The sequence below is a fragment of the Mastomys coucha genome, unplaced genomic scaffold (assembly GCF_008632895.1).
Source record: "Mastomys coucha isolate ucsf_1 unplaced genomic scaffold, UCSF_Mcou_1 pScaffold7, whole genome shotgun sequence".
In the NCBI taxonomy this organism is placed as follows: domain Eukaryota; kingdom Metazoa; phylum Chordata; class Mammalia; order Rodentia; family Muridae; genus Mastomys; species Mastomys coucha.
The window spans coordinates 86,486,882-86,501,920 of NW_022196913.1; the positions used below are offsets into that span (position 1 = coordinate 86,486,882).

The following is a 15,039-nucleotide window of genomic DNA, read 5'->3' on the forward strand; positions in this document are numbered from 1 at the left end:
AATTTAAAGATTAGTCTCTGCTTCTAGCTATTCTAGCTAAATAATGCTGGATCATTAGTACTTTAAGACTGTGGAATAATAATATTTCCAGGACTGCAACTGTGATGAAATGTCTTGCTTATTTTGTATTCCAATTCTAATAGCATCAAGGAACCACTGTTGTTTCTACATCACCTTTCACATGTATGCTTACTTTTAAAAGATATAGATGAGCATCCACTATCCACACAACAAAACTTAAAATCCATCTTTATAATGTGAGACATATATGATCTTTGGTTCCCAATAATTTCACACAGAAGTGTCTATGGAATGGTTATAAATCTATATGTAGATATCATTATAAAAGTACTTTATAGACAAATGTATATATAAATATTAACTAAGCTCTATGCAATTCTGATCTCTTTCATGTTTTCTTGATTAAAAAGTAAACCTGGACCCTCCAGGCTCTCTCAAACACTGGACCACCAAACAGACAGCATACACCAGCAGATATGAGACCCCCAACACATATACAGTAGAGGGCTTTCAGGTCTGTGTTCATTCAGAGATGATGCACCTAACCCTCAAGAGACTGGAGGCCACAGGGACTTTAGAGATCAGGTGGGGTGGGGGTGGGGACATCCACATCCACTTAGAGACAAGGGTGTGGGGAGGAGGTATGGGATGTGGAACAGTCGGAAGGTGAACAGGAGGTGCCTGGAGTATAAAAATAAATTAATTAATTAATAAAAACCCCAAATACTATTACTTAACTACACCATAAGAAAATGCAGGTAATGCTAACAAAATTTTGATTTAAAAATGAGCACAGTATATTACTCTAGAAAAGCTTATATAAGCCTATGCTGCACTTCTTTTCATAGTGAATTTTCTTTTAGTACTTACCTAGTTTTGGACCTGAAAAAAAATGACTACAATAAAAATAGACCTAAATGAAGTCTCAAATGATTATCCAATATTCTTGAATAAAACAAATTACCTTTTCCATGGGTTACATCAACTGTCCATGTACAATTCAGAGAGTTTGGGTAAAATTCTGGGTAACCAGGTGACAAGATTGTTCCGCTAGGTCCTCTCACATCCCCGCCACATAATGCTGAAAAGACAAAGAGAACAGTACCATCAGTCACCCTTGGAGAGGCAGAAGCTGAACAAGTCTTTCATCTCCTCTCTTGAAACAGGATGAGTCCCATTATGTTTGTCTAATCAACTTCCTGGTAATAAGAAGAGTGTGTGAAGACCTCTTCCAAATACAGCAAAATCCCCTCATGCATTACAGCAGCAGGGAACAAAAATGTATTAATAGTCTCTGAGAATTATCACTGGTCCCCAGAGAACATAGCCCAGCATTGCACATTTGAATTTGAAGTATATCCTTACACTGTTCTAATTATAAGCAGCATTTGCATAAATCGATGGCCAATTAAACATGAGTAATTAATTGTTTAGGAGCTTCTCTTATTAAACACTAAGAAATGAGTTAATTATGTAAAATTGTTTTCTATAGATTCCTGAAGGGATCTGTGTCACACATTGTGGGATTCCTCTTAGAGCAGTGGAGAAAGTTGTGAAGGCTTTGAAGTCTTCATAGGTTCCACAGTCAATGAGAAATGGATACCATAAACAAATAGGGGTTCTTGCAGGGACCCACATGGCACAGCTCTATAGGTGATAATTTGTAAGTAATATCTCAAGGCAAATAATTGTGATGCACCAATGAATAAATTAACTAAATCAATGTTAAAGTAATTTGAGAAAAAGGTTTATATCTCCTACTGTTTAAAAGTCACTCATGCCTATGTATACATTGAAGTAAACAATTATTTAATCTTCTCTGTGTTAAAAATTAAAAGAGGCCAATAATAGACATAGGTCAGGATTTACCGTATTTTCTACACGGAAAGTCAAACTCCTTTGGATATGGACAGGGTAGTATCATAAACAGCATGCCCTATCTCTACATTGTTTCTAGGTCACTTTCCCCAACATAGCAGACATCCCAATGAAAGCTGTTCTTATTTCCTACCACAATCACTGTTTTCTTTCCAAGTATCAGTTATGATAATGGAAAGATGCAAGACAGTCTGGCTGCTCCACACCTTTACCTATCTGGAAATGAAGTGTCATCAATCACTACACACATGCATGCCTGCATGTATTTAAAAAAAAAAAATAATAATTCTTTGATGATTGAATATGGGAAGAATTCCCATGTGGAACAGTCTCTGGATTGTCCTTCCTTCAGTCTCTGCTCCATAGTTTGTCTCTGCAACTCCTTCCATGGGTATTTTGTTCCCCCTTCTAAAAAGGATCAAGGTATCCACACTATGGTCTTCCTTCTTCTTGAGTTTCTTGTGGTTTGTGGTTTGTACTACATTTATTCCGATCTTCTGGGCTAATATCCACTTATCAGAGAGTGCATACCATGTATGTTCTTTTGTAATTGGGTACCTCACTCAGGATGATATTCTCCAGATCCATCTATTTCCCTAAGAATTTTATAAATTCATTATTTTTAATAGCTGAGTAGTACTCACATTTTTCCCAATGTACCACATTTTTCCATATTCAGTCACCAAATCCAGACACTATTGTGGATGCCAACAAGTGCTGGCTGACAGGAGCCTGATATAGCTGTCTCCTGGCCCTGTGAAGATTCTATGCCCCAGTGTAGGGAAATGCCAGTACCAGGAAGCGGGAGAGGGTGGGTTGATGAGCAGGGGGAGGGAGGAGGGAACAGAGGTTTTTTTGTTTATTTGTTTGGTTTTGTTTGTTTGTTTGTTTTCATTTTTTATTTTTTATTTTTGGAGGGGAAACTGGGAAAGGAGATATCATATGACATGTAAATAAAGAAAAATCTAATAAAAAAGAAAAAGATTTAATTCTTTCAGACAAGAACAATTATGGGTCAGAGTTGTAACTATGGGATGGCACACATTCCTCACTCGATGCCCTGTCTTCCTGCTGGAGGTGGGCTCACCCTGCTATAGGGCACTTCATCTAGGTCCCTTCCTTTGAGTCCTGAGCATCTGTCACCTTCTAGTCTCTGGTGCATTCTAGAGGGTTCCCCCAAGCTCCTAATTCCTGAGGTTGCCTGTTTCCATTCTTTCTGTTAGCCCTCAGGGCTTCAGTCCTTTTCCCTCACCCAATACCAGATAGAATTCCCCTCTTCCCCTCACTACCCCACACCCCATTCACTTTCCCTCCCAGGTCCCTCCCTCCCTCCCAACTTGTGATTGCTTTTTCTCCCTCCCAAGTGGGACTGAGGCATCCTCACTTGGGCACTTCAGCTTGTTGACCTTTTTGAGTTCTGTAAACTGTATCTTGGATATCCTGTACGGGTTTTTTGTTTTGTTTTGTTTCGTTTTTTTGTTCTTTTGTTTTTTGTTTTGTTTTGTTGTTTTGTTTTGTTTTTGTCTAATGTTCACTTATTAGTGAATACATAGCATGCAAGTTCTTTTGGGTCTGAGTTACCTCACTTAGGATGATATTTTCTAGTTCTATCCATTTGCCTGTAAAACTCAGCATGTCCTCGTTCTTAATAGCTGAGTAGTATTCCATCGTATAAATGAACCACATTTTCTGTATCTACTCTTCTGTCATGGGACATCTGGGTTGTTTCCAGCTTCTGGCTATCACAAACAAGACTTCTATGAACATAGTGGAATGAGTGCCCTTGTAGCATGGTGGGGCATCTTTTGGGAATATTCCCAAGAAGGGTATAGCAGGGTCTTCAAGTAGATCTATTTCCAGTTTTCCTGAGGAACCTCCAGATTTATATCCAGAGTGGTTGTTTCAGTTTGCCTTCCCACCAGTAATGGAGGAGTGTTCCTCTTTCTCTACATCCTCTCCAACATGTGTTGTCACCTGAGGTTTTGATCTTAGCCATTCTGATTGGAGTAAGGTGGAATCTCAGGGTGGATTTGATTTGCATTTCTCTGATCACTAAGGCCTTTGAACATTTCCTTAGGTGCTTCTCAGCCATTTGAGATTCGTTGGTTGTGAATTCTCAATTTAGTTCTATACCCCATTTTTTGATTGGGTTGTTTTTTGGTGATTAGCTTCTTGAGTTCTTTATATATTTTACATATTAGCCCTATATTGGATGTGGGGTTAGTGAAGTTTTTTTCCTAATCTGTAGGTTGCTGATTTCTCTTATTGACTGTGTCCTTTACCTTATAGAAGCTTTCCAGTTTCATGATGTCCCATTGATCAATTCTTGATCTTAGAGCATGAGCCATTGGAGTTCTGTTTACGAAATTTACCCTTTGTGTCAATGAGCTCAAGGTTCTTTCCCAATTTCTCTTCTATTACATTCAATATATCTGATTTTATGTTGAAGTTTTTGATCCACTTGGACTTGAGCTTTGTACAAGGTGACAAATATGGATATATTTTCATTTTTTTACATATAGACAGCCAGTTAGACCAGAAATATTTATTGAAGATACTTTCTTTTTCCATTGTATATTTTTGGCATTTTGTCAAAAATGAAGTGTCTGAAAGTATGTGGTTTTATTTCTGAATCTTTAATTGTATTCCATTTTTCAATGTGTCTCTCTGTACCAATACCATGAAGTTTTTATCATTATTGCTCTATAGTAACGTTTTAGGTCAGGGTTGATTATTACCACAGTCATTCTTTTATTATTAATAATTGTTTTCACTATTCTGGGTTATTTGTGTTCCAGATGAATTTGAAAATTGCTTTCCATGTCTTTGAAGAATTGTGTTGATATTTTTATGGGGATTACATTGAATCTATAGATTGCTTTTGGTAGGATGGCCATTTTTACTATGTTAGTTCTGCCAATCCATGATCATGGGAAGATCTCTCCATTTTCTGAGATCTTCTGCAATTTCTTTATTGAGATACATCAAGATATTGTCATACAGGCCTTTCACTTGTTTGGTTAGAGTTACCCTAAGAAATCTTATATTATTTGTACCTATTGTGAAGGGAGTTGTTTCTTTCTTTCTCATCATTTGTTTACAGGAAGGGTACTGATTTATTTGAGTTAATTTTGTATCCAGCCAGTTTGCTGAAGTTGTTTATCAGCTGGAGAAATTCTCTGGTAGAATTTTTGGGGTTGCTTATGTATACTATCCTCTGCAAATAGTGTTACCTTTATTACTTTTTTACCAATTTGTATCCCCTTGATCTCTTTTTGTGGTCTTATTGTTCTAGCTAACACTTTGAGTACTATATTGAACTGATATGGGGAAAGTGGGCATCTTTGTCTTGTCCCCAGTTCCAGTGGGATTGCCTCAAGTATGTCTCCATTTAATTTTATATTGGCTGTTGGTTTGTAGTAAATTGCTTTTATTATGTTTAGGTATGGGCCTTGAATTCCTGATCTCTTCAAGACTTTTTTAACACGAAGGAGGTGCTCTACTTTTTCAAACACTTTTTCTACATCTAAGGAGATGATCATGTGATTTCTTTCTTTGAGTTTGTTTATACAGTGGATTATGTTAATGGATTTTTGTGTTTTAAACTAACCTTGCATCCCTGGGATGAAACCTACTTGATTGTGGTGAATGATGGTTTTGATGTGTTCTTAGTTTAGGTTTGCAAGAATTTTATTGAGTATTTTTGCATTGATATTCATAAGTGAGAAATGCCTGAAGTTCTTTTTTTTTTGGTTGGGTCCTTGTGTGGTTTAGGTTTCAAAGTAATTGTGGCTTCGTAGAATGTGTTCTGTTTCTATTTTTTGGTTGTGAAGTTTTTAATGACTTCTATTTCCTTGTGAAAATGGGCCTGTTTAGATAGTTTACCTGCTCTTGATTTAACTTTGGTATGTGGTATCTGTCTAAAAAAACATCCCTGTCGTGTAAATTTTCTGTTTTTGTTGAGTGTAGGTTTATATAGTAGGATCTGATGATTGTTTGAATTTCCTCCATTTCTGTTGTTTTGCACTTGTGGTTTTCTCCTTTTGGCTTTGTTGTGAGATGATTAATATCTTGTTTCTTTGCTGCAGATACCTTCCTTGTGTTGGAGTTTTCCTTCTAGGATCCTCTGTAGGGGTGGACTGGTAGATAGATACTGTTTGAATTTGGTTCTTACTTTTCATTTCTGATTTTGTTAATTTGGATACTGTCTCTCTGCTCTTAAGTTAGTCTGGCTAGGGATTTATCTATCTTGTTGATTCTCTCAAAGATCCAGCTTTTGGTTTTGTTGGTTCTTTGTATTGTTTGGTTTCTATTTGGTTGATTTTGGCCCTGAGTTTGGCTGTTTCCTCCCTTCTACTCCTCTTGGGTGAGTTTGTTTCTTTTGGTTCTAGAACTCTCAGGTGTGCTGTTAATTTGTTAATGTAAGATCTCAGGTCCCAATAGATACAAGAAGATTGAAATAATCCCTTGCACCCTATCAGATCACCATGGACTAAGGTTGGTCAATACCAACAAAATCAATGAAAATCACATGTGCACATGGAAGCTGAACAATTCACTACTCAATGATAACTTATGCAAGCAAGAAATAGAGAAATTAAAGACTTCTTAGAACTTAATGAAAATGAAGACACATCAGACCAAAACTTATGGGACACAATGAAAGCAGTGGTAGGAGAAAAACTCATAGGTCTAAGTGCCTCCAAAAAGAAACTGAAGAGAGCTTATGCTAGCAGCTTAACAGCACACCTGAAAGCTCTAGAACAAAAAGAAGCACATACACTCAAGAGGAGTAGACAGCAGCAAATAATCAAACCAAATAGAAACAAAAAGAACTATACAAAGAATTGACAAAACCAGGAGCTGATTCTTTGAGGAAATCAACAAGATAGATAGACCCTTAGCCAGACTAACCAGAGGGCAGTGGAACAATATCCAAATTAATAAAATCAGAAATGAAAAGGGAGACATAACAATGAAATGTATCTTAAAATAATAATTCTTTTTGTTGACTATCAACAGTTGAAAATATTAAAATCATGTTTAATTTTTAAAAAGGTCTCATGTACATCACATTGGGAGTCTATATTCCTTGCTTGTATTTCAAGATATGACTTCTCAGCTTTCTGATCTTGCTGCAATACTTGACAGTTAAAACCATGCTGTCTTTGATGCTATATACTTTATCCTTCAGAAAAGGAAAGCTAAAATGACCTTTTTCTTCTATAATATGTCTTGGTCATAGAACTTTTAACACACTAAAATTATAACTAATATAAGAATGAGGTTAAAACCTCTTATTATAAGGTGTTTATGAAAGTATATGAATCCAAGTGTACATCCTTACTCTTCACCGCTAATGGCAAGTTCATGTCCTCACTGCATAAAGGATCATCATCAATCTCATTACAATTAAAGAGAAAATAAAGTCAACTATTTAAATATTAATATTATTTAGCTTTTGTCCACTTATTTTCAGTATTAAATCCCAATAAAAAAACAAATACATATGATGGAAGATCAAAATAGCATGATGGGTTCCTTAATAATAGAAAAGGCATTATGGGAATTTAGAGAAAGCAAGAGTAGTGGCCACACCTTTAATGCCAGCATTCTTGTGGGTAAAAAAGGAAAATCATGAGTTTGAAGACAACTACATGCTATAGAGATAAAATTGTCTTATAAAACAAAACAAAACAAAGGCTAACTCAAACTAACAAACCAACAAAATAAACATAAGATAGAGACAGAACTGGAAAGTTAATCCATGTAGATTAAGTTCATGAGTCCCATAATTACTAATTGACACTCCTTTCTCTATTGCACATAAACCCACTATGGATTTCTGACATATAGCAAGAAATAACCTCAATACAAAGGAAAGGCTTGGACTGAAGATATCATAAACCAAATTCAAAGTTGATTATAATCACTCTTAGAGATGAGAAGGAGTTGTACTGCCCCTAGATATAGCTGCTATATTCTTTTCAAAAAAAATTAAGCGTGTCACTATAGCTGTAAATTTTTCTGTTTCTTCAGCTAATATTGCCTCTTTTCTTTTTGCTCTTGGTAAATATTTATTTCTCATGCCAACTATGGAGCTGTATTGGGTCAGCAAACTTTGTACTGCTCTTTATCATTCCTGGGGAATAATGATCACCTGACACAGACAAGTTAGTGCATTAGAATTCCTCCTTTACTTTAGGTAGGGATATGGAACAGTAAGATGCATTTCCTTGGATCTTTTTCATACCGAAACACTGAACAGTGCAAAATCTTTTATAAACTTGAAGATATAAGTATATAATGCTGTCTTTGTGGGGATATCCTCTGTGCTTTCAGCTTTCCCTTCGGAAAAAGCCCTATTTCAATAGATTTCTCAAATACACATCGAACATCCTCAGCGAAAGATGAAATTTGAATTATTGCCTAAAATCAGCTATGTCAAACATTCTACCCTGTATTTTTAGACTTGTTATACTGATCAACAATTTCTGCTTTTATTTTTTAAATCAGTCAGTGTATGGTTTCTGTCACTTGTGATCACAGGCATGGTGACTAATACTAATGTTATCAAACCAAATGCAGGGAAAGTGTGCTGATCATTTACTTTTGAACCTTCTTATAAAAACAAATTGACATAAGGCAGTTCCTAAGGTATGATGGTGCTGAAAGTACTTAAATGTTCTTTCATGCAATGACAAATGTAATCTTGCCACTTGAAATGGACTAAGGAAGGGCCATTATAAATCATGTTGTAAATAGGAAGCACAGTCTAAAACTCATAGTTGAACAGGTTATGCTTTGTGACAAAACACATGTAAAAGTACTTCTCAATCTTAAGATAAATCTTTTTTTTCCACACTGCATTTTTATATGTTAGAAACTGAATTGCTTTTGACACACTTTCATATATAACAAACAAACAAACAGACAAACACCAGCAAGGAACTCTCATGCCATATGCTGTAACAAAGAATTTTCCATCACAGAACTGTCTTTATACATTTGTATGAAACTATATAGTTACAATTTATAAAAGATAAAGTGTCCTTGAAACTATACATATAATTATAACTTAATTTTTTAAAGATAAAGTGGACTTCTGTGAATAGGAAGCAAATGAGCACCTTCAGTACCTTCACGTGATTGGTATTTTCAACATGAGTTTTTTCCAGCCCACAACACATTTAAAATGGAAATACGGGTGGTAGTTCCTCAGAAAGCTAGAAATAAATGCTCTACATAATGTAGTTCTACTACACTTTGAAATATACCCAAGAGGTTCTACATCCTGCTACAGAGGTACTTGCTCATTCATGTTCATTGATGCTCTATTCACAGTAGCCAGGAAATGGAAGGGGCCAAAAAAATTCACCAACAGATGAATGAGAAATGAAAATGTTGTACAATATGCACTATAATATTTATTATTCATCTGGTAAGAATAATGAAATCATGAAAATTTCAAAGAAATACAGCTGGTAGCAATCGTTGTGAGTATTGCAACTTAGACACTCATAGACAAAATTTATTTATTTCTCTCATATGTGGATATGAGCTTTTAGCATTTGGATATGCATGCTACATTTAGAATACCATTTGGGAGAGTCTTTGAAAGAAAGAAGATAAAAACACATTTTTATAGGGCTAAAGGGAATAGTGGAACAGGAAGAGTTAAATAGGATAGAGGATGAAGGAGAAGGGAGGGGAGGGAATATATGGAAGAACAATTAACATTAAAGTTCATAAAGGTCTTCTGAAAAACGACATATGAAAAATTGCTGCTGTAGGATGTTCTTAAAATATAAACATGTACATATAAAAAGAGAACTTAAATAGTTACCAGACATGAGGCAAGAATTTCTTCACTAGATATCAATATCCAATAAAGAGCTAAATATTAATTAGAGCTGCCAGCAAGTAAAATCAAAAGGTTCCTAAATATTACAGACTACTGCCATTGCTCATAGGTACCCTCTATAATTTAATGGTAAATACCATGGCTAAAGACCTCATGTATTTGGGTATAAGGAGAAATTAAGCTGGTGTTTACCTTGAAGTCTCATCCTTACTGTGTATCTTTTATATTTCTGTAAGGTATTACGCATATTGAGAGAGGGGAAAATAAATCATAAACTATGATGCTAAGAATTTTGAGAGCTATTAGAAAGATCTACCCTGAGAATTTACACCCACTAGTGTTTTTGTGGCACTAGTATTGTGGAATAAGCCTACCACTTTATGTTTGGATATAAGGCCAGCTTGAACCTGAACTTATAAAAGTCATAGTCCTTAGAGGCGGTTGTACTACTCCTGCTCTGCCAAATCTATGTAGTATAAGCTGACTCCCGACCATCACCCATTATACCCATAGATTAATGCAGCTCTCCCACATCATCAGTAGCCCTTCTCTTTGCAGTATTGGTGATTTTTTTCCAAAACCCCTAACTGGTGACTATGTAGACGATAAGTGACTGTGGAGTGCTCAGTCATAAGTGGTACATCTATATAACAGTTATTCCCCAAGGTGTAGAGATAAGTTCAGAAAAAGGATTGCAAAGATAGTAAAGGCTAGAATTTGTAGATGATGAAAAAGCTGTATTTTCTAGACACAGTATTGCAGCCACACATGAACTCACAGTAGATGGGTCATCATGCACCAGAATTGTCTAAGCTCAAGTTGGAAAAAAATCCAAGTATTAAGGGATAGACTGGTCATGAACTTTCACCCTAAGATGAAGAGCTATTATAGTTGAGTAACTACCAAGAAAGGAAGGCTTGTGAAGTTGAAACTTGAGGGTTCTTTGGAAAGTCAGTTGTGTTGGGTGGTGGTTTTGATGGGGCAAACAGTGTCTGTCTCAGCTGACATCACTCTGTCAATCAGACTGTGTTGGTGGAAGCTGCAAGAAGCCACCAGTATACAACCAGAAGTTTTTCTGGTCCATTTCTCTCTATGAAGTCTCAACAAATGGAACTCAACTATGCAATGTAAGGTGGACCAATGCGAAGAATCCTTCTCATCATGTGTCCTTTCCCATGCTTGCTTTAGCAGACCATTTCACCTGTGTCTGTTTCAGTAAAAATGTTCCTTTAGGAGTCTGCCTGAACCTATGACTTGTGTCTACATCAGTGAAATGCTCCTTCACATATCTACTTTAGGAAAATGCTGCTTTATGTGTTTGCTCCAACAAAACATCATCAAACTCAACTGACTTTCCAAAGATCCCTTAAGTTTCCACTTCAAGTGTGTTTTCTTTAACGGTATGAACCCCTAGAAGGACTAACATCCTTTAGTGGCTAGCCATAGATCTAATTGAGCATAAAAGGAAGTTGATGTTTTTTTTAAAATTGATGATATAAATTTGGGTGAGTATGAAATGGATTAGTGGGCCTGGGAGGAGGTAGAGAAAGGAGTGAATGTGATCAAAGTATAATATATGAGATTCTCAAGAAATTATTAAATATTTTTTAAAAATTACAACTTTAAACATAGAATAACTATGACTTAATATCAATGTTCTTTCTCATCTGTTAAATAGATTTGATACAAGTTGCCATAAGTAAAGATACACTTATCTTAGCATTTCCAAAGTCTATATTAATTTCCTTAGTTTACAAGTAGGCACATTTTGTGAAACTGATGAATTCTTACCATCACAGGTTGGGAGTGGATGACTCCACCAATGGTTTTTTTCACAAAGAAGGGGCTCTTCATGGCTCAGTCGGTATCCTGGATCACAACTAAATGAAACAGTTGACCCAATGGAGAAATCGTGGCCATATCTACGGCCATGAACAGGGATGCCAGGGTCCAGGCAAGAGTATGTGTTCACTGTAACGCCTAAGAAGCAGAGGCAGGAAAACCAAGAATGAGACTGATAGGATCCAGATTCGCTAAAATTATTCCTATTTCATCAAACAATTGCAGTAGATTAATTTTACAAATAAAGGGATGTGCTTGAACCATTTAAGTATTTTCTTTAGCATATCATGATGTAAAGATAAAATTAGTGTAATTTAATATGTATTCAAGTAACAAAAATTGTCTATTTGAATATATATTATATATTTTATATATGTTACAAATGCAATAGTCACAGTATTAATTGCTTTCTGAAAGTATTATATCACATCTAAAGATCTAAATACAAAATGAAATTGTTTAGCATTTAAAAATAGAGAAATAATAGAATTATAGAATATATAAAAATTATAGATACCAGATTCTAAAATAAAACAATTTAACCACCAGATATTTGCTTGCAAGTATTTTCAATAGTCTGTTATCTTTCATGAGAAGTTTTTGTAACAGTAATCTACTTGATTCGCAATCTCTGAGAAAGATCTTCCTTTAACAAAATATGTCTGCATTCTCATTGGAAAAAACCTCAAAGAGCTTTTTAAATTTGCTCTACTCAAATCCTTCATTTATTCAAGTCAATCATTCAACAGTAGTTAACCTCTTTTACTGGATAGTTTATGTCAACGTGATACAAGCCTAAGTCATCTAAGAGGAAGGAATCTCAATTAGAAAATTCCTTCATATCAGGCTTCAGGCAAGCCTGTAGGATATTTTAATCATTTACCTATAACTCTAAAAATCCAGTTGTGAGTATGGGGCCTAAAGATATGATATACAATATGAATTAGTATAAATGTTAGCTACCCAAGTGATTTTAATGATTTCAGATTGAACTAATTGTCCCTCCTTTCCACTTTGATAATCCAATTAGTGAAGTCAATGGATGCCTCTCTATTCTTCCTCCTCTTTTGCTGTGTGGATCCTTGATGCATGGAAAAGTCTAAAGAAATATTTCATAAGAGGTTGTTGAAACAACCGATTATTTTATTCAAGGTATGGTTCAAACCAATAAGCATGCTAAATAAACAAGAAATGGCTAGAAATTAGTAAGAGCTAATAATAAATGTTCATTTATACTACAATGTATTTGTTAAATTATTTTTAAAAAGGATTTATAAATATTGACAGGATACATATATTTCAGAAATTTGTATTGGTGTTATATCCAATGACACAGAAGTTGTTCTGACTTCTTATGTTTATAGAAGGTTTTTAAAATAAAATTTTGAAGTTGATAATTATTATTACATATAATAAATTTTTTGAACATTTTAACTTCTAATTTCTAGCAGACCTTCCTTGTATGATAGTTTTACACTTGTCTATGGCTATAGATCTGCTGAGAACACACTTATAATTTCAATGTGTTTTTTATTCAGGTAGTCAAGGCTTCATAATGAATTATTTTTTGAAGATTTTTTGAGATAGTTCCCAGAACCCTTCCTAATATATATATCCAAATTTGGATTTTAGGTAAAACACCATAATAAACAGAAGTGGACCCCCCCTTTGGAAAAATTACAGTGGTGGAATAAATTAATACTATCCTGAAGTATTATAGTATATTGAAATCTAAAGTTGATGCTATCTTATTAGTATTTTTAAGTTTTATATATTTAGTTTTGAACTTTACTTGAACTGTTTTTCTTGTTTATTTTCATTTTTTATAATTAAAATATACTTACATCCTTTTCTCCTTTCTGTTTTTTCCCTGTTTCTTCCCTTAAAGCTTTCAAACATATCCTTTCCTTGCTACCTCTCAAATTTTTTTGTATCATTTTCTTTAGGTATTATTGCTACTAATACGTGGATACACATACACACTCACACAAACATATGTGCACACACAAGTATAAACTCGCTTTCTGTTTATTGTAGTTTGCATGAACATAAATTCAGGGTTGACTACCTGGTATTTCTAACCAACTAGGAGCTCCTCTCTTGGGAGAGCTATTTCCCTCACTCTCAGCATTCCTCAGTCGCCTGGAGTTATCTTTGGGTGAGCTGGCAGAGACAGATTATGATACAGAAGACTATAGATTTGCTGAGGCAGTGTCTGCTAGAATGGCAGGGAAGTGTCGTCTACGATACCTTAACAATATGTCTGCCTGTACAAGATCCGGAGAAGGACAGCACCAAGAGACAAGCAACAGGAAGGGCGAAATAAAAGAGATTTTGCTATCGCTCTTTTTTTTTAAAGATTTATTTTTATGTGTTTGAATACACTATAGCTGTCTTCAAACACACCAGAAGAGAGTATTGGACCCCATTACAGATGGTTGTGAGCCACCCATATGGTTGCTGGGAATTGAACTCCGGACCTCTGGAAGAGCAGTCAGTGCTCTTCACCACTGAGCCATCTCTCCAATCTATCTATCTCTTTTCTTAGAGGAAAAAATATGAGACAAAAATGAAAGACATTGGAAACCTGGAGTGTGAACAGCAGTATGTTTACAATAAATCCTTCCATAGATTTGAATTTGATGGGGAAATAATATTTTCTTTTACTAATTTGATTTAAAAGTAGAAATCAATTAGCTGCCAAATGCATTTTTAAAGTTCTGATGAACAGTCTTTTGGTGTTGAACTCGGGGAATGGTTCATTTGGAAAGGAAATTTATTTGATGTAATGAACTTTATTAATGAATTGTTAAGTGATAAGTTTCTGTTTCTTGGTAACAAGGAAATCGTGACAGTATAAATGATTTCACAAACATAAACAAATGATAAGACTAATAACATAGATCTGGGAAGAAAAGAAATCTAACATTTTTATGTTACTGGCTGCAGGATCTTGCCAGGTCCGTAGGTACCAGCATGAGGCACTCATTTCTCTCCCCCTCTCTGTTCTGTGATATCACCACTTTGGCTCTGTGGGACTGGCCATCAGTAGTAGCCATAGCCCTATTCCCTGGACTATGAGGTGACAAATTTGCCAACAAAAAGAATGTATTGGTCCTACATTTCTTGTTTTTATGCTTCATTTAATTAGTTTTTATACAAAAAAATCCTGCTATCATTTATTAAGAATTTTCTGAATTGAAGTCTTTACTCTGACACTTTGCACACATGATTCCACTTAATCCTTAAAATTGTCTGTAGTTGACACATGATGAACATCGTGTGTGCTAGGAGACATGTAATGTATACAGTAGAGGATTAAGAAGCCATTAATATTTGGTAAGAATTAATATTAAAATAGACATTTAAGATTGCATCCCTGACTCAGTTTTAAAATTACAACCTAAACTACATCTTCTAATTAAGATTCTTTA

At 35.1% G+C, this 15,039-nt stretch overlaps 1 protein-coding gene across 6 annotated transcripts in view; it reads right to left on the reverse strand.

Moving 5' to 3' along the window:
- The window catches only part of Csmd3 (CUB and Sushi multiple domains 3), a 1,179,548-nt gene that overhangs the window by 401,307 nt on the left and 763,202 nt on the right, over positions 1 to 15,039 (reverse strand). For all 6 annotated transcript variants that reach the window (XM_031358937.1, XM_031358936.1, XM_031358940.1 and 3 more), the window contains 2 exons: positions 11,555 to 11,743; positions 986 to 1,102 (listed from right to left, as the gene is read on the reverse strand). In XM_031358937.1, coding sequence (XP_031214797.1) covers positions 986 to 1,102; positions 11,555 to 11,743 — 306 coding nt within the window. The remainder of the gene's footprint in view (positions 1 to 985; positions 1,103 to 11,554; positions 11,744 to 15,039) is intronic.